This window comes from Mytilus californianus, unplaced genomic scaffold, assembly GCF_021869535.1.
Source record: "Mytilus californianus isolate M0D057914Y unplaced genomic scaffold, xbMytCali1.0.p SCAF_7, whole genome shotgun sequence".
Lineage (NCBI taxonomy): Eukaryota > Metazoa > Mollusca > Bivalvia > Mytilida > Mytilidae > Mytilus > Mytilus californianus.
The window spans coordinates 46,156,974-46,181,286 of NW_026262723.1; the positions used below are offsets into that span (position 1 = coordinate 46,156,974).

At 33.4% G+C, this 24,313-nt stretch overlaps 2 protein-coding genes and 1 long non-coding RNA gene across 5 annotated transcripts in view; 2 read left to right on the forward strand and 1 right to left on the reverse strand.

The window, feature by feature from the left end:
• Nucleotides 1–12,474, forward strand: part of LOC127709119 (DNA-directed RNA polymerase III subunit RPC1-like) — a 145,024-nt gene extending 132,550 nt beyond the window's left edge. Inside the window, exons 35-37 of the mRNA XM_052214469.1 lie at nt 80–143; nt 395–464; nt 12,117–12,474. Of these exons, the coding sequence (XP_052070429.1) occupies nt 80–143; nt 395–464; nt 12,117–12,189 (207 nt within the window). The 3' untranslated portion in view covers nt 12,190–12,474. The remainder of the gene's footprint in view (nt 1–79; nt 144–394; nt 465–12,116) is intronic.
• LOC127709153 (uncharacterized) lies at nt 8,061–8,940 on the forward strand. The gene is made up of 2 exons (XR_007985514.1): nt 8,061–8,093; nt 8,877–8,940. It is a non-coding gene; the product is annotated as an uncharacterized LOC127709153 (long non-coding RNA).
• A 3,676-nt stretch (nt 12,475–16,150) lies between the features above and the next one.
• LOC127709128 (N-sulphoglucosamine sulphohydrolase-like) overlaps nt 16,151–24,313 on the reverse strand; it is a 33,414-nt gene continuing 25,251 nt past the window's right edge. For all 3 annotated transcript variants that reach the window (XM_052214483.1, XM_052214485.1, XM_052214484.1), the window contains one exon: nt 16,151–17,538. In XM_052214483.1, the coding sequence (XP_052070443.1) occupies nt 16,936–17,538 (603 nt within the window). In that variant the 3' untranslated portion in view covers nt 16,151–16,935. The remainder of the gene's footprint in view (nt 17,539–24,313) is intronic.

Sequence of the window (24,313 nt, forward strand, 5' to 3'; positions counted from 1 at the left end):
GAAGATGTAGAACATTATATTTTTTTCTAATATGATTTGACTTCACCAGTAAATGTAAAATGTTATTTACAACTTTCAGTTTGAAAAGACAGCTGATCATTTATTTGAAGCTGCTTATCATGGCCAGAAAGACACAATAAATGGTAAGACATAATTGTATTTTTACTTATGTTTTGATTTCCATTTTATGTAATTGTTCTAATGATAAAACATGATATAAAGTTTCAAAACTGTAAATGCAGGATAGTAACTGTTTCTTCTGACAATTAAATTGATACTGATACAAAAAATAAGAAATTTCTTCCTAGAATATAACTTTCCAGGAAAACAATTCAGGATGTTTAAAGAGAATTTTTAATATGAAGTCCTTAATTGTTATGTTTTCTTATTTTAGGTGTAAGTGAGTGCATAATTATGGGAATACCAATGGGAATTGGAACAGGACTATTCAAGCTACTTCATAAATATCCTTTCAGTTATTCATTGAGAATACACCATGTGTTGTGGTACTGAAGGGGGTGGGTTGGGCAGCTGGGTTTTCAAAAACACCCCCATTCATATAGTCTTGTGAATATCATGACCCATAAATATATTTCATCGCAAAATCATAACCCATTTATATATTTCTCAGTTATCAAATATACAATTTTTATACGACCGCAAAAAAATTATTGGTATGACGTTGGCATCATCGTCATCGTCGTTATAGTCGGAAGACACATTGGTTTTTGCACTCTAACTTTAGTTTAAGTGAATGGATCTCTATGAAATTTTACCATGAGGTTCCATACCACAAAAGGAAGATTGGGATTGATTTTGGGGGTTATGGTACCAACAGTTAAGGAATTAGGGGCCAAAAAGGGGTCAAAAATAAGCATTTTTGTCTCGCCTTGACGGAGTCAAAAAGCGAGACATAGGTATGCTGTTTCCAGCGTCAGCGGCAGCGTCAACAATGTATTAGTTTGTGATTAGGTCTAGTTCATTGTGAACCACTAGTGGTTGGTCAATGATATTTGGTATGCAGTTGAATTAGCTTTGGCACATCTCATTACCATGGAGATTATTTGGCCCCGCCCCTCAGTCAAGGTCTATTGACTTTGAAACTTTTCATAGTTTACATGTATTAGTTTGTGATTAGGTCAATTTATGGGGAACCACTAGTGGTAGGTCAATGATATTTGGTATGCAGTTGTATAAGCATTGGCATATCTCATTTCCATGGAGATTATTTGGCTCCGCCCCCTTAGTCATGGTCTATAGACTTTGAAAATTTTGCTAAGTTAACATGTATTAGTTTGTGATTAGGTCAGTTCAAGGGGAACCATTAGTGGTAGGCCAATGTTAATTGGTGTTCAGTTGTATAAGCATTAGCATATCTCATTTCCATGGAGAATATTTGGCCCCGCCCCCTCAGTCATGGTCTATTTACTTTGAAACTTTTGCTTAGTTAACATGTATTAGTTTGTGATTAGATCAGTTTAAGATGAACTGCTAATGTTAAGTCAATGATATTTGGTATGCAAATTTATTGGCATTTACAAGTATCGGTTCCATGGAGATTATATAGCCCCACCCCTGATCATGGTTCATTGACTTTGAAACTTTTACATATTTTACAAGTTAATGTTTGTGTTTAGGTTTGTTTAAAGGGAACGACTTATAATAAGTCAATGGTATTTGGAGTCCAAATAATTTGGTATGCAGTTGTATTAGCATTGGCACATCTCATTCCATGGAGATTGTTTAGCCATGTACCTTCAGTCATGGTTCATTGACTTTGAATATTTGCATAACTTACATGTTAAAGTATTACTATTTTAATTTCAACATTTGCATTATCAAAATTACAAAAAGGCGAGACATATCTCTGTGATAACAGTTTATTGCAACTTCCAGACATAACTTGTGTGTTAGTGTATGGATCTCTCTGACATTGTACCACAAGGTTCCATATCACAAAGGGAATGCTGGGATTGATTTTGGGGGTAATTGCCTCAAAATTTTAGGAATATGGGGCCATAAAAGGGGCAAAAAACAAGCATTTTTCTAGTTTCATGACAATAACTTGTGTGTAAGTGTATGGATCTTTCTGAAATTGTACTACAAGGTTCCATATCACTAAAGGAAAGCTGGAATTGAGTTTGGGAGTAATTGCCCAAAATGTTTAGGAATAAGGGGCCAAAAATAAGTATTTTTCTAGTTTCCAGACAATAACTTGTGTTCAAGTGTATGGATCTCTCTGAAATTGTACTGCAAGGTACCATACCACAAAGGGAAGGCTGGGATTGATTTTGTGGGTAATTGCCTCAAAATTTTAGGAATAAGGGGCCAAAAAGGGGCAAAAAACAAGCATTTTTCTAGTTTCAGGACAATAACTTGTGTGTAAGTGTATGGATCTCTCTGAAATTGTACTGCAAGGTACCATACCACAAAGGGAAGGCTGGGATTGAGTTTGGGGGTGATGAATCATAAGGAGGTTCAAAAAATTGGGGGGGGGGATTTTTTTTCCTTTTTTTTTCTTAAAATTTTCCATTTTAAATTGGTTATTTCTGATTTATATATAAAAGCAAATAATAATGATATGGTTTGAATAGGTAAACTAAAAATTTATAAGTTCTAAGACCACATTCATTCTGTGTCAGAAACCTATGCTGTGTCAAATATTCAATCACAATCCAAATTCAGTGCTGTATCAAGCTTGAATGTTGTGTCCATACTTGCCCCAACTGTTCAGGGTTCGACCTCTGCGGTCGTATCAAGCTGTGCCCAGCGGAGCATTTTATTGACATCTTCATTTGGTAAAACAAGATAAAACAGGGTATTGATAAAAAAATCTAATGGAAAGATGATAACTAATGACCCATTGCCATTTTACCTTGGTGGAATTGCAACCCATTGATATATTTGAAGTATCAAAAAAGGGACCCGTGTAAACCTTCATTACCTTCATATAGTTCATATAGGAAGAGACCATGTGATCACACTTCTTTACTACACATGCACTATTTCAATTATACAATTTGAGTTGTGTTTTTATACGACAGCAAAAAAATTTTGGAGTCTTGTATTGCTATCTCGTCATTGTTGTCGTCATCCGAAGACATTTGGTTTCCAGACAATAACTTTAATTTAAGTGTATGGTTCTCTATGAAATTTAACCAAAAGGTTCAATACCACAAAAGGAAGGTTAGGATTGTTTTTGGGGATGATGGTCTCAACCGTTTAGGAATTAGGGGCCAAAAAGGGGCAAAAAACAAGCATTTTTCTAGTTTCAGGACAATAACTTGTGTGTAAGTGTATGGATCTCTCTGAAATTGTACTGCAAGGTACCATACCACAAAGGGAAGGCTGGGATTGAGTTTGGGGGTGATGAATCATAAGGAGGTTCAAAAAATTGGGGGGGGGGGATTTTTTTTCCTTTTTTTTTCTTAAAATTTTCCATTTTAAATTGGTTATTTCTGATTTATATATAAAAGCAAATAATAATGATATGGTTTGAATAGGTAAACTAAAAATTTATAAGTTCTAAGACCACATTCATTCTGTTTCAGAAACCTATGCTGTGTCAAATATTCAATCACAATCCAAATTCAGTGCTGTATCAAGCTTGAATGTTGTGTCCATACTTGCCCCAACTGTTCAGGGTTCGACCTCTGCGGTCGTATCAAGCTGTGCCCAGCGGAGCATTTTATTGACATCTTCATTTGGTAAAACAAGATAAAACAGGGTATTGATAAAAAAATCTAATGGAAAGATGATAACTAATGACCCATTGCCATTTTACCTTGGTGGAATTGCAACCCATTGATATATTTGAAGTATCAAAAAAGGGACCCGTGTAAACCTTCATTACCTTCACATAGTTCATATAGGAAGAGACCATGTGATCACACTTCTTTACTACACATGCACTATTTCAATTATACAATTTGAGTTGTGTTTTTATACGACAGCAAAAAAATTTTGGAGTCTTGTATTGCTATCTCGTCATTGTTGTCGTCATCCGAAGACATTTGGTTTCCAGACAATAACTTTAATTTAAGTGTATGGTTCTCTATGAAATTTAACCAAAAGGTTCAATACCACAAAAGGAAGGTTAGGATTGTTTTTGGGGATGATGGTCTCAACCGTTTAGGAATTAGGGGCCAAAAAGGGTCCCAAAACAAGCATTTTTCTAGTTTCAGGACAATAACTTGTGTATAAGTATTTTGATTGCTCTGAAATTGTACCACAAGGTTAAATACCACAAGTAGAAGGTAGGGATTCATTTTTGGGGTAATTGCCCAAACTGTTCAGGAATTAGGGGCCAAAAAGGATCTAAAACAAGCATTTTTCTAGTATAACTTGTGTTTAAGTGTATTGATGTCTCTTAAAGGGGCACTAGCTGTCAAATTCGTGTTCACCTATTTGACTCAAATTCTCATATTTGTTATGTAACAATGTAAAACATTTATCCAAATTGAAAAAAAATCTAAAATAAACAATTTAAAGGGCATAGGGTCGATAATATGTACCTCCCGAAAACCACCGATGCCCATATAAGGGATATAAACATAAATAAAGATATAAATAGATAGCGCAACTCTTACAGTTGGATTCTTCTAGGTCTATTTAATTTCATTTATAGATTAAAAATATGTGTTAATCATCATTTTTAACTGTATAAGAATGATTTTTGTGAGGATCGAATCAGTCAATTAAATGAATTACCTTTGTTTACTTTCAATGTTGACATTCTTTTCTTTTAAATAATCAAACATGCACACAATTCATGCTTTATCCAACTCTATCTAAGGGGTTAAATTGAAATTCACATGAATACGAATTCAGTGAGGTCGAATTATTCACTTGCAAGTGAATAATTCATCATCAATATTAATTTGCTTATTTTGACAAAATTAGACAATACTGGCTGCTAAAAGCAAATTATTATTTCACTATTCCACTTTCATTAATGATTGAACAAAAAAAATTATAACATAAAATCATATGTTATAATTTTTATACGACCGCAAAAAAATTTTTGTGGTCGTATATTGGTATGACGTTGGCGTCGTCGTCGTCGTCGTTGTCGTCGTCCGGCGTCGTCGTCCGAATACACATTAGTTTTCGCACTCTAACTTTAGTTTAAGTGAATGGATCTCATTGAAATTTTACCATAAGGTTCAATACCACAAAAGGAAGGTGGGGATTGATTTTGGGGGTTATGGTACTAACAGTTAAGGAATTAGGGGCCAAAAGGGGCCAAAAATAAGCATTTTTGTAACTTCCAGACATAACTTGTGTGTAAGTGTATGGATCTCTCTGACATTGTACCACAAGGTTCCATATCACAAAGGGAATGCTGGGATTGATTTTGGGGGTAATTGTCTCCAAATTTTAGGAATTAGGGGCCAAAAAGGGGCAAAAAACAAGCATTTTTCTAGTTTCATGACAATAACTTGTTTGTAAGTGTATAGATCTTTATGAAATTGTACTACAAGGTTCCATATCACAAAGGGAATACTAAGATTGATTTTTGGGGTAATTTCCTCCAAATATTAGGAATTAGGGGCCAAAAAGGGGCAAAAAACAAGCATTTTTCTAGTTTCATGACAATAACTTGTTTGTAAGTGTATGGATCTTTATGAAATTGTACTACAAGGTTCCATATCACAAAGGGAAGGCTGGGATTGATTTTGGGGGTTTTCCCTCAAAATTTTAGTAATTAGGGGCCATAAAAGGGCAAAAAAAACATGCATTTTTCTAGTTTCAGGACAATAACTTGTGTGTAAGTGTATGGATCTTTATAAAATTGTACTGCAAGGTTCCATATCACAAAGGGAAAGCTGGAATTGAGTTTGGGGGTAATTGCCCTAAACGTTTAGGAATTTGGGGCCAAAAAGGGGCCAAAAAACAAGCATTTTTCTAGTTTCCAGACAATAACTTGTGTTCAAGTGTATGAATCTCTCTGAAATTGTACTGCAAGGTACCATACCACAAAGGGAAAGCTGGGATTGAGTTTGGGGGCGATGAATCATAAGGGGGTTCAAAAAATTGGGGGGGGGGGGGGGGGATTTTTTTTTCCCTTTTTTTTCTTTAACATTTTCCATTTTAAATTGGTTATTTCTGATTTATATATAAAAGCAAATAATAATGATATGGTTTGAATAGGCATACTTGTGAACCTCCCGACGGGAGTACAATAATCCCGTTTTCAGGGGTCTCCTCCCCCCTCCCGTTGAAAAAATCCTGTGTATGAAATTTTTCATGAATGAAAAATTTCTGCCCAACATAACATCTCAGGCATCTGGTGTAACTGACATTACCTGAAGTTATATTTTACCTGTAAATCAATTAACATGCATAATTATATGGCTTCACTTGTCAGCTTGGGTGTCAAACATACTGGTAAGCAACGATTTTTACCTCAGGCTAACTGTTGTTGTGTAACAAAAACTGTGTATTTATTGGGTTACTTCCATTGATTTATCCTGTTTTAAGTTACTTTCCTTTTAATAATGAAAATTTTTAAAAGAATATAAATAAAATATAAATTGAACAAATAATCATAAAAGGATGGTTATTAAATGATTTTAAATGTCTTAGGACAAATAAAAAAATAATAATTTGAAAATTATTTGAGGATTCTATACTTCCTTTTAAGGCTTAAATTGAAATTTATATAATAACTATGACCCTAACTTTACAGATAGAATGAATTTCTGAGTTTGCAAATAAAAACTCTTTGCAAGAGAAAAAAAAAAAAAATAAAAACTATTTGCAGACAGCTAAACAAATGTTCTGGTTGCAATGATTGTTTTATAGAATATGAAGAATAAAATTTAAAGAACATACTGGAAAAAAACAATGTTAGATTGAACATGTAGAATATAAAGATGGAGAAACTTTATAAGTACAAGGGTACTATAAACATAATAAATTGGTTGGAAAGTTGAAGAAAACACACTTTAAAAGACCATTTTTACAGCACACGGTTACATTTACAACAAAATTAATGTCGATTAAAAACCTCCTGATCTGAGTCCTAATCTCCTGACCAAAATTTCCCAATCTCCTGATCTGAGTTTCACAGTCCATCACATGTATGAATAGGTAAATTGAAAATTTTTAAGTTCTTAGACCACTTTCATTCTGTGTCAGAAACCTATGCGGTGTCAAATATTTAATTACAATCTAAATTCAGTGCTGTATCAAGCTTGAATGTTGTGTCCATACTTGCACCAACTGTTCAGGGTTCGACCTCTGCGGTCGTATCAAGCTGCGCCCCAGCGGAGCATTTTATTTTAGATAATATTCATACTTCAAATGAGTTTTAATGACACTCCTATCTCAGCTGTCTATTAACTGTCCATAAATAACCACAAAGTGTTGTTTGTTATTAAGGTGTTTCCCAGTATTTTACCCAAAAGAGCACATGTGACATGGTTGTCAACTAAAGGAAATTCCCATACTTTAAGATGCGGTAAGGGAATTCATTTGTTTTCTGGATTACTGCTTTTATTATACGACCACAAAAAAATTTTTGTGGTGGTATATTGGTATGACGTTGGCGTCGTCATCGTCCGAAGACACATTAGTTTTCGCACTCTAACTTTAGTTTAAGTGAATGGATTTCTATGAAATTTTACCATAAGGTTCAATACCACAAAAGGAAGGTTGGGATTGATTTTGGGGGTTATGGTACCAACAGTTAAGGAAAAAGGGGCCAAAAATAAGCATTTTTGTAACTTCCAGACATAACTTGTGTGTAAGTGTATGGACCTCTCTGACATTGTACCACAAGGTTCCATATCACAAAGGGAATGCTGGGATTGATTTTGGGGGTAATTGCCTCCAAATTTTAGGAATTAGGGGCAAAAAACAAGCATTTTTCTAGTTTCATGACAATAACTTGTGTGTAAGTGTATGGATCTCTCTGACATTGTACCACAAGGTTCCATATCACAAAGGGAATGCTGGGATAGAGTTTTGGGGTAATTGCCTCCAAATTTTAGGAATTAGGGGCCAAAAAGGGGCAAAAAAAAAGCATTTTTCTAGTTTCATGACAATAACATGTAAGTGTATGGATCTTTATGAAATTGTACTACAAGGTTCCATATCACACAGGGAAAGCTGGAATTGAGTTTCTGGGTAATTGCCCAAAAAGTTTAGGAATTAGGGGCCAAAAATAAGCATTTTTCTAGTTTCCAGACAATAACTTGTGTTCAGGTGTAATACCACCAAATCATAGTACGTCACATCCGGTTGCATACGAAAATAGGTCGAAAAAAAATATTCCCTTGAATTTGACAGTTGTAGATAATTGATCCTACATTTCATTGCAGTAAAACATTTCTGGGTCATAAACATATATCTTGGGTATTTCAAAGCACCATTTTTTTTTTATTTGGGGTTTCTATAGAATATTTTGGAAACTTGAGGTTACATGGTTACTAAAGCTTGTACACAGGTTAAAAAAGGGGGAAAATTTGATTGGTTAACTTCCAGTGATGGTTATTTTCTTATATGCAATGAAATGTTATGTGAATTTTTTTCTATAGTACTGGACAGGATCAAACTTTACTCATGCCAAGTATTTCTTTATTTGAAACAAAGATAAATTCTGTACAATTTTTTGAAAAGTGCAAATTTAACAAAGACTAATAGGGGAAAATCAATGGTGGTATTACACCTAATAAGAGTATGGATCTCTCTGAAATTGTACTTCAAGGTACCATACCACAAAGGGAAGGCTGGGATTGATTTTGGGGGTAATTCCCTCCAAATTTTAGTAATTAGGGGCCATAAAAGGGCAAAACAACAAGCATTTTGCTAGTTTCAGGACAATAACTTGTGTGTAAGTGTATGGATCTTTATGAAAATTGTACTGCAAGGTTCCATATCACAAAGGGAAAGCTGGGTTTGAGTTTGGGGGTAATTGCCCTAAACGTTTAGGAATTTGGGGCCAAAAAGGGGCCAAAAAACAAGCATTTTTCTAGTTTCCAGACAATAACTTGTGTTCAAGTGTATGGATCTCTCTGAAATTGTGCTGCAAGGTACCATACCACAAAGGGAAGGCTGGGATTGAGTTTGGGGGTGATGAATCAAAAGGGGGTTCAAAAAATTGGGGGGGGGGATTTTTTTTTCTTTAAAATTTACCATTTTAAATTGGTTATTTCTGATTTATATATAAAAGCAAATAATAATGATATAAGGTAAATTAATTTTTTATACGACCGCAAAAATTAAAAATTTTTTGGTCGTATATTGGTATGACGTTGGCGTCGTCGTCGTCGTCTGGCGTCGTCCGAAGACACATTGGTTTTCGCACTCTAACTTTAGTTTAAGTGAATGGATCTCCATGAAATTTTACCATAAGGTTCAATACCACGAAAGGAAGGTTGGGATTGATTTTGGGGGTTATGGTACCAACAGTTAAGGAATTAGGGGCCAAAAATAAGCATTTTTGTAACTTCCAGACAATAACTTGTGTGTAAGTGTATGGATCTCTCTGACATTGTACCACAAGGTTCCATATCACAAAGGGAAGGCTGTAATTGATTTTGGGGGTAATTGCCTCAAAATTTTAGGAATTAGGGGCCAAAAAAGGGGCAAAAAACAAGCATTTTTCTAGTTTCATGACAATAACTTGTGTGTAAGTGTTTGGATATTTCTGAAATAGTACTACAAGGTTCCATATCACAAAGGGAAAGCTGGAATTGAGTTTGGGGGTAATTGCCCGAAACGTTTAGGAATTGGGGGCCAAAAAGGGGCCAAAAATAAGCATTTTTCTAGTTTCCAGACAATAACTTGTGTTCAAGTGTATGGATCTCTCTGAAATTGTACTGCAAGGTACCATTCCACAAAGGGAAGGCTGGGATTGAGTTTGGGGGTGATGAATCATAAGGGGGTTCAAAAAATTGGGGGGGAGGATTTTTTTTTTTCTTTTTTTTTCTTTTTTTCCTTTATTTTTTCTTTTAAAATTTTCCATTTTAAGTTGGTTATTTCTGATTAATATTTAAAAGCAAATAATAATGATATGGTAGGAGATACACACCAAACAGGATGTGTAAATTATTATATAATAAGTATTGTGCAATAGCAAGAAATTTTCAATTGCACAGTATTGCACAATAGCAAGAAATCTTCAATTGCACAGTATTGCGCAATAGCAAGAAATCTTCAATTGCACAGTATTGCGCAATAGCAAGAAATATCCAATAGCACAATATTGCGCAATAGCAAGAAATTGTCAATTGTACAGTATTGCACAATAGCAAGAAATATTCAATTGCACAGTATTGTGCAAAAGAAGATACATGTACTTCGTATAAATTGCTTATTTCTTGATCAATTTCAATGGGGTTTTATTCTTGAATTCTTGGGGTTCTTTAATATGCTGAATCTAACCGTGTATTAAGTTTTTGGATTTTGGGCCCCGTTTTTAAATGGGTCCACATTGAGGTCCAAAGGGTCCAAAATTTAACTTTGTTTGATTTCATCAAAAATTGAATTATTGGGGTTCTTTGATATGCCGAATCTAACCGTGTATTTAGATTCTTAATTTTTGGTTCCGTTTCCAAATTGGTCTACATTTAGGTCCAAAGGGTCCAAAATTAAACTTAGTTTGATTTTAACAAAAATTGAATTTTTAGGGTTCTTTGATATGCTGAATCTAACTAAACATGTATTTAGATTTTTGATTATGGGCCCAGTTTTCAAGTTGGTCCAAATCGGGGTCCAAAATTAAACTTTGTTTGATTTCAACAAAAATTGAATATATAGGGTTCTTTGATATGCTGAATGCTGAATCTAACCATGTATTTAGATTTTTGATTTTTGGGCCCCGTTATCAACTTTGTCCACATTGAGGTCAAAAGGGTCCAAAATTAAACTTTGTTTGATTTCATCAAAAATTGAATTCTTGGGGTTCTTTGATATGCTGAATCTAACCATGTATTTAGATTTTGGATATTGGACCATAAAAGGTGAATGTCCAATTTAAAATTTTTAAGTTCTTAGACCACATTCATTCTGTGTCAGAAACCTATGCTGTGTCAAATATTTAATCACAATCCAAATTCAGAGCTGTATCAAGCTTGAATGTCCATACTTGCCCCAACTGTTCAGGGTTCGACCTCTGCGGTCGTATCAAGCTGCGCCCTGCGGAGCATTTTATTTTATATCTCGTAGCTAGTGCCCCTTTAAATTGTACCACATACAAAAAAAAAAATTTCTTCAAATGTTATTTTTTTTGTAGGAAAAAAAGGGGGGGGGGGGGGGGGGGGGGGGGCAATTTTTTTTCCACAAGAAATTTCAGAAATTAAAAAGAAAGTTTCTTCAAATATTATTTTTTTTGGGGAGGGAGGGGGGGCAATTTTTTACCTCAAGATTTAAGAAATTGAAAAGAAAATTTCTTCAAATATTATTGTTTTTGGAAAAAGGGGGGGGGGGGGGGGGGGGGGGGGCGTAAAATTTTTTAAAAAAAATTTACCCCAAGATTTAAGAAATTGTTAATTTTCTTAAGAAAAATTTGGGGTCACAATTTATTTTGCTAATTCTTTGTATATAGTCTGAAAACAGATTTACTAAGTATTGTGCAACAGCGAGAAATCTTCAATTGAATATAAATTCAAATCATATAACCAATTTCAAGTTCTTTGACTACATTTATTCTGTGTCAGAAACCTATAATGTGTCAAATATTTAATTACAATCCAAATTCAGACCTGTATCAAGCTTGAATATTGTGTCCATTTTTGCCCCAACTGTTAAGGGTTGGACCTCTGCGGTCGTATCCAGCTGCGCTCTACGAAGCAGTTTATTTTTTATTAGATTATTTTCATTGGTTGTCATGGGTTTATTTATGTCTGTCATATTGTTTGTTTGTTTTTGTGAATTGTTTTCATGTCAGAGCCTTTCATTGCTGAGTATACGGTATGGGTGTTTCTCTTTGTTGAAGGCCATATGGTGACCTATATTTGCTTATATCTTCGTCATCTCCTTATATTTATATAAAAAGAAGATGTGGTATGATTGCCAATGAGACAACTCTCCACAACAGACCAAATGACACAGAAATTAGCAACTATACCTATTAAAGTCATATCAGAATTTTCCTTAACAAGTATTACAGTAGAAAAGGACGCACAGTTACAGAGAAGACCTTTAGTATTTGATGATCCATCCTTTCACATCTTCAGCTGAAGACAGGAATTGGTACCAGCAAGATTCAATAAACAATGGAAGATATTTGGTTACAGTCATCAACGAAAACATCAATGAAGATAAATATTAAAGGGTTAACACATGATTAAACATTTTGGGTTACTAACTGCTTGTATAGAACTGTTCAGTAATGGACGATTGAAAATGATCCACATTACTAAGGAATATATGATTGTTGTAGATCATTAAGTAATGAGGATGACTGTCAGTTATGGGTTGTTTGTTATGATACATGATATGAAAAAATAAAATTTTGTACAAGGATGTATTTAGTATTTTTGTATTTTATAGACTTTTCAAACAAAACTGAAATCAAGAAGAATCATTTTTTTTATTTAGTGCTATATGAAATTAAAGGTTGAGAAGTACATTTCACACAAAAAAATCAGATAAAATCATATTTAAAAGACATTTGCCTTTTATTTGGCATCTTGTCACAGCCATTTTATTGACATTCCTGAGGGTTGATTCCCTGAGGTAGATTGCACAAGTTTGCATTGCTCTAGTTGCTTCAAGATCGAGTAAACTTATGTTTAGCTTAATTTCATGTTGAAATTATTTTAATTTGATTGAACCCTCCTCTTGCGCAATATCTCAATGTTTTCAAATCAATTTCCCTCTAAAATAACCCACTATTAAAGAGTTATATAACAGACTTTGTTTCCAGGCATAGTTATACAGTAGATGCTGTTTTGTCTAAAGTCAGTATCTTTTGATACCCTTGATTTTCAACCAAATATCAGCCCTTTTCCAAATGCAAAACAGGCTCTTTTTGTCCCAGTATCTTTCGATACCCTTGATTTTCAACCAAATAACAGCCCTTTTCCAAATGCAAAACAGGCTCTTTTTGTCCCATATGCCAAACAGGTTCATTGTTAGCAGGAAAGATACGACAGAAAAGATATGCTGATTCAGATCTTTAGAATGCCTTGAAGGAAATTAATTATAATAATACATGTACTTAGTTTAATTAAGTTAAAATCTGTCAGCAAGGTCGAGGTCAAACAGTTTTAACTTTTGAAGTCATATCACACATTAGCAACATTTGGATGCTTTGAAGGATATTAATACATTGTAATTTTTTTGCCCACCACCAGAGGGTTGGTGTGTCTGCAAGTTCAAAGTCAATAGTTTATAGATTGAGATGAATTCAAGGGACAAGAGATATCTTTTTGTGAGCTAACTTTGCTCGTAGTACATCTAGTCTGACACTTGGGGAAAAAACCTTAAAGCTTTATATTTTGAAGGGGAAAGTAAAATAACCTTTGTTTTGTATTAAACATTAAAATGGGGAACTAATACAAGCAGTATAAAAATATTGCAATTTGATGGGTTGTTTCAGAGTTATAAAAACAGTGAACTTGCTACAGCGTCCTTAACCTCCTCATGGTATTATGCTTCCCTCTGTGATGGAGGTCTTAGGTTAAGCGATAGCCAAACCAAGGACTTAAAAATTGGTATGTGCTGCTTCTCTGCTAAGCACGCATCAGTAAGGAGTAAGAGAATGTGTCTTGGTAGGAGACATGTCTCCTTTTGAACTAGCATGTTAAAAATCCTGCTCAGTGTATGGGTCTAGTACAAAGCAGGGTTCAAATTCCTTTGACATCGAGATGTTCTAGTCCTGATATGCTAGTATGTAGTATTTACCACTGGATATTAAACACCAATCTATACATATAGTCATTGTTCATAATTGATTGTGCAATTGTTCAAACAGCTCTTGCTTGAGAACATGGACTCAGATGGTCCTATAGAGTGTCTGTTAATCATTACAGACAATAAGAGCTATGAATTCATATGGGTAAATACTCCTGATGTTTATGTTTCATTTTTTTAAATTTTTAGTCAGATTATAACTTCTCACATTAATATAGTTCATCAAGATTATAATTTTATTTAATCTCTTAAGATTGTGTACTCCTTTAAAGAGGTAGGACCAATTTCCCTTGAAATTATTTCATCAACATTTTCAAAATGTTTTTCAATCTTTACTAAAACTTTATGGTTGAAACCTTTATTGTATTATGTCGTATTTCGGATCCTAGTTTTACTGTTTAAAGGACTGAAAATTCTTCAAAACTGCAATTTTAAAAGATATTTTTGCAAATTTCTAGTATATGTAACCTTGGAACCCTTTTACCAACCTAAACATGCAGAAATTAGAAAGTGTGCAGACAATCAGCCCAGTTTGAAATAAAACACTACCAAAAAACCAGTAATGTAACATAAATGCATAAAAACTCAGCAGTGGCAGCCAGTAGCTGTGAGGAGGACCAGATGCAAAGCAGTGATGATGTGAAGAATAGTACATGGCAATACCAACTCTAGAGCTGCATACTACATCATCGGTTGCTAGAGGACACACTACACACTCCTTGTCCCATATGCCAAAGCATCAACATACAGCCTTTCTTCCTCCCCGACAGTATACAGATATGGAGTAACCTTAAATACCAATAATTTTTCTTATAAATTTATATGGTGTGTGATACATAAATTTCTGTTTTAATAATATAATATAATCACAGGGTCACCAATTTCATTTTTGGTGTTTTAACCATCTTTTATCTAGTTGGTAGCAAAAAATGTCATAAATGAACGTTTTACAGCTTACAACATGATGATGTTATGCTTATTTCAACTTTTTGTGGTATTTTTCACCATGAATACCACTTTAAATGATGTATACAATAAAAATGAAGTTTGTTAAATTATTATATTACATCATTAAAGCAGAAATTTATTTATTAACATCATATCAATTTTTAAGGAGTATGGGTTTGAAATTGGAAGATTTGATGATTAGAATGTTTTTCGCCAACATATGTGCTTTCTATGGTGTGTACCTGTTTTAAAAGAGTTCATTTAGTAATATTTCAGAAAATAAAAGATAAATGCATAATTTTTTATGCCCCACCTGTCCCGCTTCAGGTTAAAGTTTTTGGTCAAGGTATTGTATTATGAAGTTGAAGTCCAATCAACTTGAAACTTAGTACACATGTTCCCTATGGTATGATCTCTCTAATTTTAATGCCAAATTAGAGTTTTTACCCCAATTTCATGGTCCACTGAACATAGAAAATGATAATGCGAGTGGGGCATCCGTGTACTATGGACACTTTCTTGTTCAATTTTCTGTTATTGTTCAATGAACAAGCCAAAGTAGTATGCAAAATTTTACCAAAATCTGTGAGCAAGAGGTTTAAGGATACACAGTTACCATTTTTCCTAAATTTCGCCAAAATGCATTAAGTTGAGTCAATGCCTATCCATACAATCAAAGGAAGCATTTACATTGTTTAAAGAACGTACAGTCATGACAGTGTCATTAAGAATATTTTTAAAAACACTAAGAAAGCCATATACCATTGTCGTTATACGCCATATTAAAAACATTCAGGTAAAGTCAAGTTGTGATTAACATAAGCTGAGCAGAAAAAAATGTTACTATAACTGCAAGAATGTCACATCAATGATTATTCACAAAAAGACGTTTTTTTTCATCAGTGGATGCAATGTAAACTCAAGAAGTGGGCAGAGAATCAGGTCGAAAGAAGTGACAAACGGTTTTCAAAATTATACTTATGAAATAAGTATTGCATTTGCTGTTAATACCTTTGAACCCAAGTATCTCAAGAAAGAAAGATACAATTGCTCTTCTTTGTATGTTTTTTTAATAAAATGAAGCAAATGCTGTAACTATTACTGTAATTTTTTAGCCTAATGATTGTCAGCTGATGGGATTAGCTACCAAATATTACAAAAAGCAATATTGAATATCTCATTTGCCATTTTGAATACCGGTATTGCATTTGTGCTTTTGCATGAAAGAATTACTTATCTATGTATGACCCAATATGATATACCATAGACTGCAGCTTTTACAGGAAATGAAGTTGTATACCCAGTAACTTAAACAAAACAAAAGAAGAAGAAAGTAACCATTTGAAAGAAACCAACCAACTTGAACAGTTTGTTCTACAGCAAGTAGTTGAGCAATTTATTTTCCAAAGAATCTTAATCACTGAAATATTCAATAAATTCACAGCAATTTTGTTTCATTTGTATGATTTAGAAAATGCATGGAAATGACTGGTTTTAATTGAATACCATCTGAAAATTTGTCCATATTTGTCAAAAACTTTGACATCTTCTCATACTTCATGCTCCTGACAACGTAATCTCTTACCACAAAAAGACTGCTGAAGTGTTTCTTACAATTTCCTATAGGAGTGTCAAAATACGCAATGTTGTACATATAATTTTATATATTGAAAAATACTTTTGTTGTTCTGTGATTACATTTTTAATGTAAAATAACTTGATAATGACAATCTCCCGAACATCATTTCTTGTTCACATTGTAAAATCAAAGTTGATGCATTATCCATACATTCAAAGTCCATTCAGCCTTCATTGGCACAATAGTGCTTTTTCTTTTATTCTTTAATATAGATGAAATTCTGATGGCTTTACTTTTCAATTACTGTTTCCAAGTCCAACAGAGAAGAAACTACTGTTGCAAAGAGAAGGCAAATATGAAGACCACTCATTAAACAATGTTACAATATAAGACAACTAGTACCAAAGAATCTGTTGTTTTGCATACACATTTATGTTCAATCCATCATGAATCTGGCCAATTCTATGTCGTTTTAATTATGCTGACGGTTTATATTCATGCATATATATCTATGAATTAGTAACAATTTTTGAAGTTATAATTCATACACCATAATCTCCAGAAAAACAGTGAGGACTAAGTTTATAATATCCCTTATTTTCTAGAATTCCCTGCGGTTGACAAATCCATGCATCTGATGTTATATTTTGCCACTGATATAACTGTTGCTTTAAATGATTTATTATTCCTGTGTATTTCTCATTTCTTATCTGATTAATACGTTCTTGTGGATCTGTTGACAAATCAAAGAATTCCCACTGATCTCGGTAGTAATACTGTTTTAAATTTTTATACCAATGTGTTGATATGCCTTCTCTAGTCCTATTCAACAAATCTTGAAAGGTGTTTGAAATGAAAAAGTCCTGGTCAATTTGAAAAGGCATCAGGTAATTCAAATTATGTAAAAGTTTGAAATCTTTTGTACGAATAGATCTCATTGGATAATACATGGTCACTTCATGCAAATTATGACTGGTAAATATGGCTTCTTCTGATTCTCTGTCTTTATTGCATAGCAATGGCAATAATGATTTTCCTGTCAGAATAACTGGGTTATGGAGAAGCTTGTACTCTGGATACTGAATGTTGAACCAATTAAGCACTGTAGGAACAATATCAACATGACTCACTAATTTCTGTATTTCCTGAGAAAATAAAATCACATGTTATATTGTATGTCTCCATCAACTTTGAGTTTCAAATTCATTGCTTTATTCACAATATAAAATTTTTTTAAACCTTCAAAATATTTAGTAAAATAAAATTGTATTTATTTCAAATAATAAGATATATATAATGTTTTGTCGACTCCTATATTTTAATTTTGGCATTGCACAAGATTACATGAGGATGTGTACCCAGTATCCCAGGGAGGAGGAAATTAAGAGGGGCGCTGTGCCCCACCCCTGAAATTATGAGCCCCTGTGCCCTTTTTGTGTGTCCTTGTGCCCTTTTGTGTGTCCTTGTACCCTTTTGAGCACCCCTGTGCCTTGTTTAAGTAGATGAAGTCTCAGTTAAACAACTTTCTTCTTCCCCTAATCTAAACCCCTTAAACATTACATAAACATGCTCCAGTAAAAACAAGATAACCTAGAAAAAACCCTTTGCCTTGTATGAACAGTGAACTTAGAAGGACCATAAACCCTAAACACATGCTTTATACACAATATACCAAGCACCAAATTAAAAAACATGGGAGAAATTCAGATATAAACAGAAAAATTTGAATATTTTAATTCTTTTTTCTCTACTGTTGCAAATAAAATCAGGGATACTGTGATATATAACCCTTCTAATCAGCCTAGCATTGTGGAAATAAAAAATCACAGCGGTGAGAACACCCACTTTAATTTTCAGAAAAAAAACTACGGACAAAGTTGAGAAAATTCTTAATAAAATCAATACAAATAAAATGCTTCGCTGGGGCGCAGCTTGATACGACCGCAGAGGTCGAACCCTGAACAGTTGGGGCAAGTATGGACACAACATTCAAGCTTGATACAGCTCTGAATTTGGATTGTTATTAAATATTTGACACAGCATAGGTTTCTGACACCAAAAGAATGTGGTCTAAGAACTTGAATTTTTTTAATTTACCTATTATGGTCCAATGTCCAAAATCAAAATACATGGAGAGATTCAGCATATCAAAGAACCCCATATATTCAATTTTTGTTAAAATCAAACAAAGTTTAATTTTGGACCCCAACTTGGACAAACTTGAAAACTGGGCCCATAATAAAAAATCTAAACACATGTTTAGATTCAGCATATCAAAGAACCCCAAGAATTCAATTTTTGCTAAAATCAAACTAAGTTTAATTTTGGACCCTTTGGACCTTAATGTAGACCAATTTAAAAAACAGGACTTAAAATTAAAAATCTAAATACATGGTTAGATTTGGAATATCAAAGAACCCCAATAATGCAATTTTTGAAGAAATCAAACAAAGTTTAATTTTGGACCCTTTTGATCTCAATATGAACCAATTTGATAGCGGGGCCCACAAATAAAAAAATCTAAATTCATGGTTAGATTCAGCATATCAAAGAACCTCATATATATTCAATTTTTGTTGAAATCAAAAAAAGTTTAATTTTGGACCCCAACTTGGACCAACTTGAAAACTGGGCCCATAATCAAAAATCTAAACACATGTTTAGATTCAGCATATCAAAGAACCCCAAGAATTCAATTTTTGTTAAAATCAAACTAAGTTTAATTTTGGACCCTTTGGACCTCAATGAAGACCAATTTAAAAAACGGGACCCAAATTAAATATCTAAAAACACGGTTAGATTTGGCATATCAAAGAACCCCAATAATTCAATTTTTGTTAAAATCAAACTAAGTTTAATTTTGGACCCTTTGGACCTCAATGAAGACCAATTTAAAAAACGGGACCCAAATTAAAAATCTAAAAACACGGTTAAATTTGGCATATCAAAGAACCCCAATAATTCAATTTTTGATGAAATCAAACAAAGTTTAATTTTGGACCCTTTTGACCTCAATATGAACCAATTTGATAGCGGGGCCAACAAATAAAAAATCTAAATACATGGTTAGATTCAGCATATCAAAGAACCTCATATATTCAATTTTTGTTGAAATCAAACAAAGTTTTATTTTGGACCCCAATTTGGACCAACTTGAAAACTGGGCCCATAATCAAAAATCTAAATACATGTTTAGATTCAGCATATCAAAGAACCCCATATATTCAATTTTTGTTGAAATCAAACAAAGTTTAAATACTGGACCCTATCTTGGACCAACTTGAAAACTGGGCCCATAATCAAAAATCTAAACACATGTTTAGATTCAGCATATCAAAGAACCCCAAGAATTCAATTTTTGCTAAAATCAAACTAAGTTTAATTTTGGACCCTTTGGACCTTAATGTAGACCAATTTAAAAAACAGGACCCAAAATTAAAAATCTAAACACACGGTTAGATTTGGAATATCAAAGAACCCCAATAATTCAATTTTAGATGAAATCAAACAAAGTTTAATTTTGGACCCTTTTGACCTCAATATGAACCAATTTGATAACGGGGTCCACAAATAAAAATTCTAATTACATGGTTAGATTCAGCATATCAAAGAACCCCATATATTCAATTTTTGTTGAAATCAAACAAAGTTTAATTTTGGACCCTTTGGACCTTAATGTAGACCAATTTGAAAACTGGACCCAAAATTAAAAATCTAAATACACTGTTAGATTCGGCATAACAAATAAATAAATGTGATCAAAGATTTTACAAATCTAATGCGCCATACTGTGCAATTAAAAATTACTTCTTGAAATTTTTCAATATTTGAAATTTGAAAAAAAAAAATATTTGAAGAATAATTCTTTTTAATTTCTGAAATCTGAATTGAGAAAAAATTGACCCCCCACAATTTTTTGTTATCCCCCCCCTTTTTTCCCCAAAAAAGTTCTTTCCCTCAAGATATGGTCATAATCTCAATTCAAATTTCCAATGGAGTTGGCAACCATAATTACCCATTTAAATTTACCATAGCGCTAACTTAATCTATTTTATAATAGAATTAAAAATATAGTGTCAAATCTTTCATATGGATTTTTTTGTAAAAAAAAAAGATGCAACATTTGCAGATATTTTTACTGGTCTTCCTTTATAAATATGCATTTCTTTACACATAATTTAAAAGCAGTGTAAGGGAAGTAACCAAAACGTTGTATTGGATTACCTCCCTTACACTGTTTTAAATTATCTTTATTGTTCATTAACCATTACTTTATACATAATTTAAAAGCAGTGTAAGGGAGATAATTTCAATGATGTATTTGATTTATCTCCCTTACACTGCTTTAAATTATGTTTTGTACTAAAGTATTTGTCCATTAACCAGGACAACCTTGTTTTTCCCCCTTTTTTGCCCCTAATTCATAAACAGTTTGAGCCATAACCCCCCCAAGCAAATCCTAACCATCCCTTTGTGGTATGGAAACTTGTAGTATAATTTCAGAGAGATCCATACACCGTTCCACAGTTATTGTCTGGAAACTAGAAAATGCTTATTTTTGGCCTCTTTTTGGCCCCTAATTCCTTAACTGTTGGTACCATAACCCCCAAAATCAATCCCAACCTTCCTTTTGTGGTATTTAACCTTATGGTCAAATTTCAAAAAGATCCATTCACTTAAACTAAAGTTAGAGTGCGAAAACCAATGTGTCTTCGGACGACGACGACGACGACGCCAACGTCATACCAATATACGACCACAAATTTTTTTTGCGGTCGTATAAAAAGGCTACTGGTGTTGATGATATACCAGCTAAAGTTGTCAAATTTAGTACAGCTGTTGTTTCATCTCAGCTGACATCATTAATTATTAAAGAACCTTTGTGAGCACGCTCACATACCCCACGCCCCCACATTGTCACTGGGCAACATTCTTACTAAAGTTAAATGATAAATATTTCTTGTGGATATGCACATCTACATATTATGTCCCCATTATCTACAAAGTTTATAAAAATCTGTTGTTTAGTTTCAGAGGAGTTACAATGACAAACTGTTGCAGTAGAATAATAAGGCCAAAATTCCAAGTTCAAAGTGACTTAACTCCTAGAAAAAAAATTGAATCATAATTTCCTGTCGATATGCACGTCTACATAGTATGTCCTTATTATCTACGAAGTTTCATGAAATTCTGTTGTGTGGTTTCAGAGGAGTTGCGATGACAAGAACAGGACTGACGGACTATAGTATATCGAGTCCAATAAGTTAAAAGGGGCATAACTCCTAGAAAAAAAATTGAATCATAATTTCCTGTCGATATGCACGTCTACATAGTATGTCCTTATTATCTACAAAGTTTCATGAAATTCTGTTGTGTGGTTTCAGAGGAGTTGTGATGACAAGAACAGGACTATCGGACTATAGTATATTGAGTCCAATAAGTTAAAAGGGGCATAACTCCTAGAAAAAAAATTGAATCATAATTTCCTGTCGATATGCACATCTACATAGTATGTCCTTATTATCTACAAAGTTTCATGAAATTCTGTTGTGTGGTTTCAGAGGAGTTGTGATGACAAGAACAGGACTGTCGGACTATAGTATATTGAGTCCAATAAGTTAAAAGGGGCATAACTCCTAGAAAAAAAATTGAATCATAATTTCCTGTCGATATGCACATCTACATAGTACGTCCTTATTATCTACAAAGTTTCATGAAATTCTGTTTTGTAGTTTCAGAGAAGTTGTGATGACAAACTGTTGCAGAAGTATATTGAGGCCAATAAGTGCAAAGGGGCAAGCTCCTAGAAAAAAAATTGAATCATAATTTCCTGTCGATATGCACATCTACATAGTACGTCCTTATTATCTATAAAGTTTCATGAAATTCTGTTGTGTAGTTTCAGAGAAGTTGTGATGACAAACTGTTGCAGAAGTATATTGAGGCCAATAAGTGCAAAGGGGCAAGCTCCTAGAAAAAAAATTGAATCATAATTTCCTGTCGATATGCACATCTACATAGTACGTCCTTATTATCTATAAAGTTTCATGAAATTCTGTTGTGTGGTTTCAGAGGAGTTGCGATGACAAGAACAGAACTGACGGATTGATGGAAGGACGGACGGACAGACAGACGGACGGGTCAAAAACATTATACCCGATGCAAAAATTGCGTGGGGTATAAATATCTATAGAATAATGGCATTTTATTTTTGATACTGACTTTATCAGAAAGAATATCAAGCAAGCCCACTAGGGCGAGCTGATAAAGTCTGTATCAAAAAATAAAATGCCATAATTTATTCTTTTTATCGGAAATTTGTCTTAACTGTAGGTTTTTTCGTTTGAGAATATGGAATAAAATGAAATAGTTAGTAAAACTATTTTTGCACGTACAAAATGTTGTGACAGTTATTCGGTTATATGAATGAAGTTGCGTGCATTTCATTGATAAATTGATGCGGTTGGACATTAACATGTGATGTTGCTTCACTGATACATGACGTCATTGCCTTATATTTTCGAGTATCAAGTGCTGTCCATGATCTTGAAAATATTAGGCAGTAAGATTAAAGGAAAGGAGACAGACTGGATTAAGCTCTTGTTGCTTGTTTCTGAATCCTTTTGTGAATGTAAATATATATTGCAATTGTATAATTCATAATAAAATATTGTTTACACAAAAAGGAAAAATGTACAAATTGCCGATAAATCAATAGATACAGGTATTTTTCAAGATAGATTGAAAGAAAACAGTCTATTAGACAATTAAAATTACAGACCAGTCAGTGTCCTTCCTATTTTTTCCAAAACTCTTGAAAAAGTTTTTGAGCTACAACTTGGTGATTACTTTGATAAAATTTTCAATCCATATCCTTGTGCTTTTTTCGTGGCCATGGATGTCAAACCACACTACCTAGGTTGGTGTTCTGCATTTGATAAAAACCTTTATATTGCTGCTGTGTTGATGGACCTTTCAAAGGCTTGTGACTGCCTACCACATGAAATTTTGCTTGACAAATTGTTGGCATATAGAGTTTCGGTTCATTCAGTGTCTCTACTAAAATCATACTTATCAGATTGAAAGCAACAGATTAAATTAAATTTTGTTCTAAGTAGTTGGGCTGACATCCAGAAGGGGGTACCCCAAGGATCCGTTTGGTATACATGGTATATGAGGACCTCTCTAGCTCATATCAGAATTTACTAGAAAAAGCAAAGATACCAATTCTCTGCAAGTCAGAAGAATGAGAACAACGGTGATTAAAACTTTTAAAATAGTTATTAACTTATCACCTGTATGTTTACAAGACTTATTAAAGGTGAAACTATCGAAATATTCTTTCAGATAAATCAATATACAATGTATTGGAAACTCCACATGTAAAAACCACTACCAGGGTACTTGCAGTAAGAAAAGTTTCAAATTTGCTGCTGCTACATTGTGGAAGAGTAGTCCAGACCATTTCAGGACAGAGAACCGTTTTTTTCAGTTCAAGAATCTTATACAGTCCTGGAATGGCTCAGAATGTCGCTGTTCTGCATGTAAATAAGCTTTGATTTTATTTCACTGTGCTTGTTTTACATTACTTTGCTCTTTTATGGTTGTGCTAGCATTTATAATGAGTTTCGTCATGCTTAATTTTAGGTGTACTTCTCTATTTCTAGTTTGCTTGCATGATTATGCTTTTGATATTGTTGTATATGTTTGTATGTATTTGGTTAAAAGCTCTATAGAGCTTATGTTTTGTAACTATATAGGAGTATAAATATTTTACTTATATCATGGAAGTATTATATTGATATTAATATAATACTTCCATGCTTATATGTAACAAATGTATAAGTATTATTCAACAAACAAAACAGCCATTTCAGTTTACAAATATAATAATGTTATGATAAAGATGCTGACATCCTG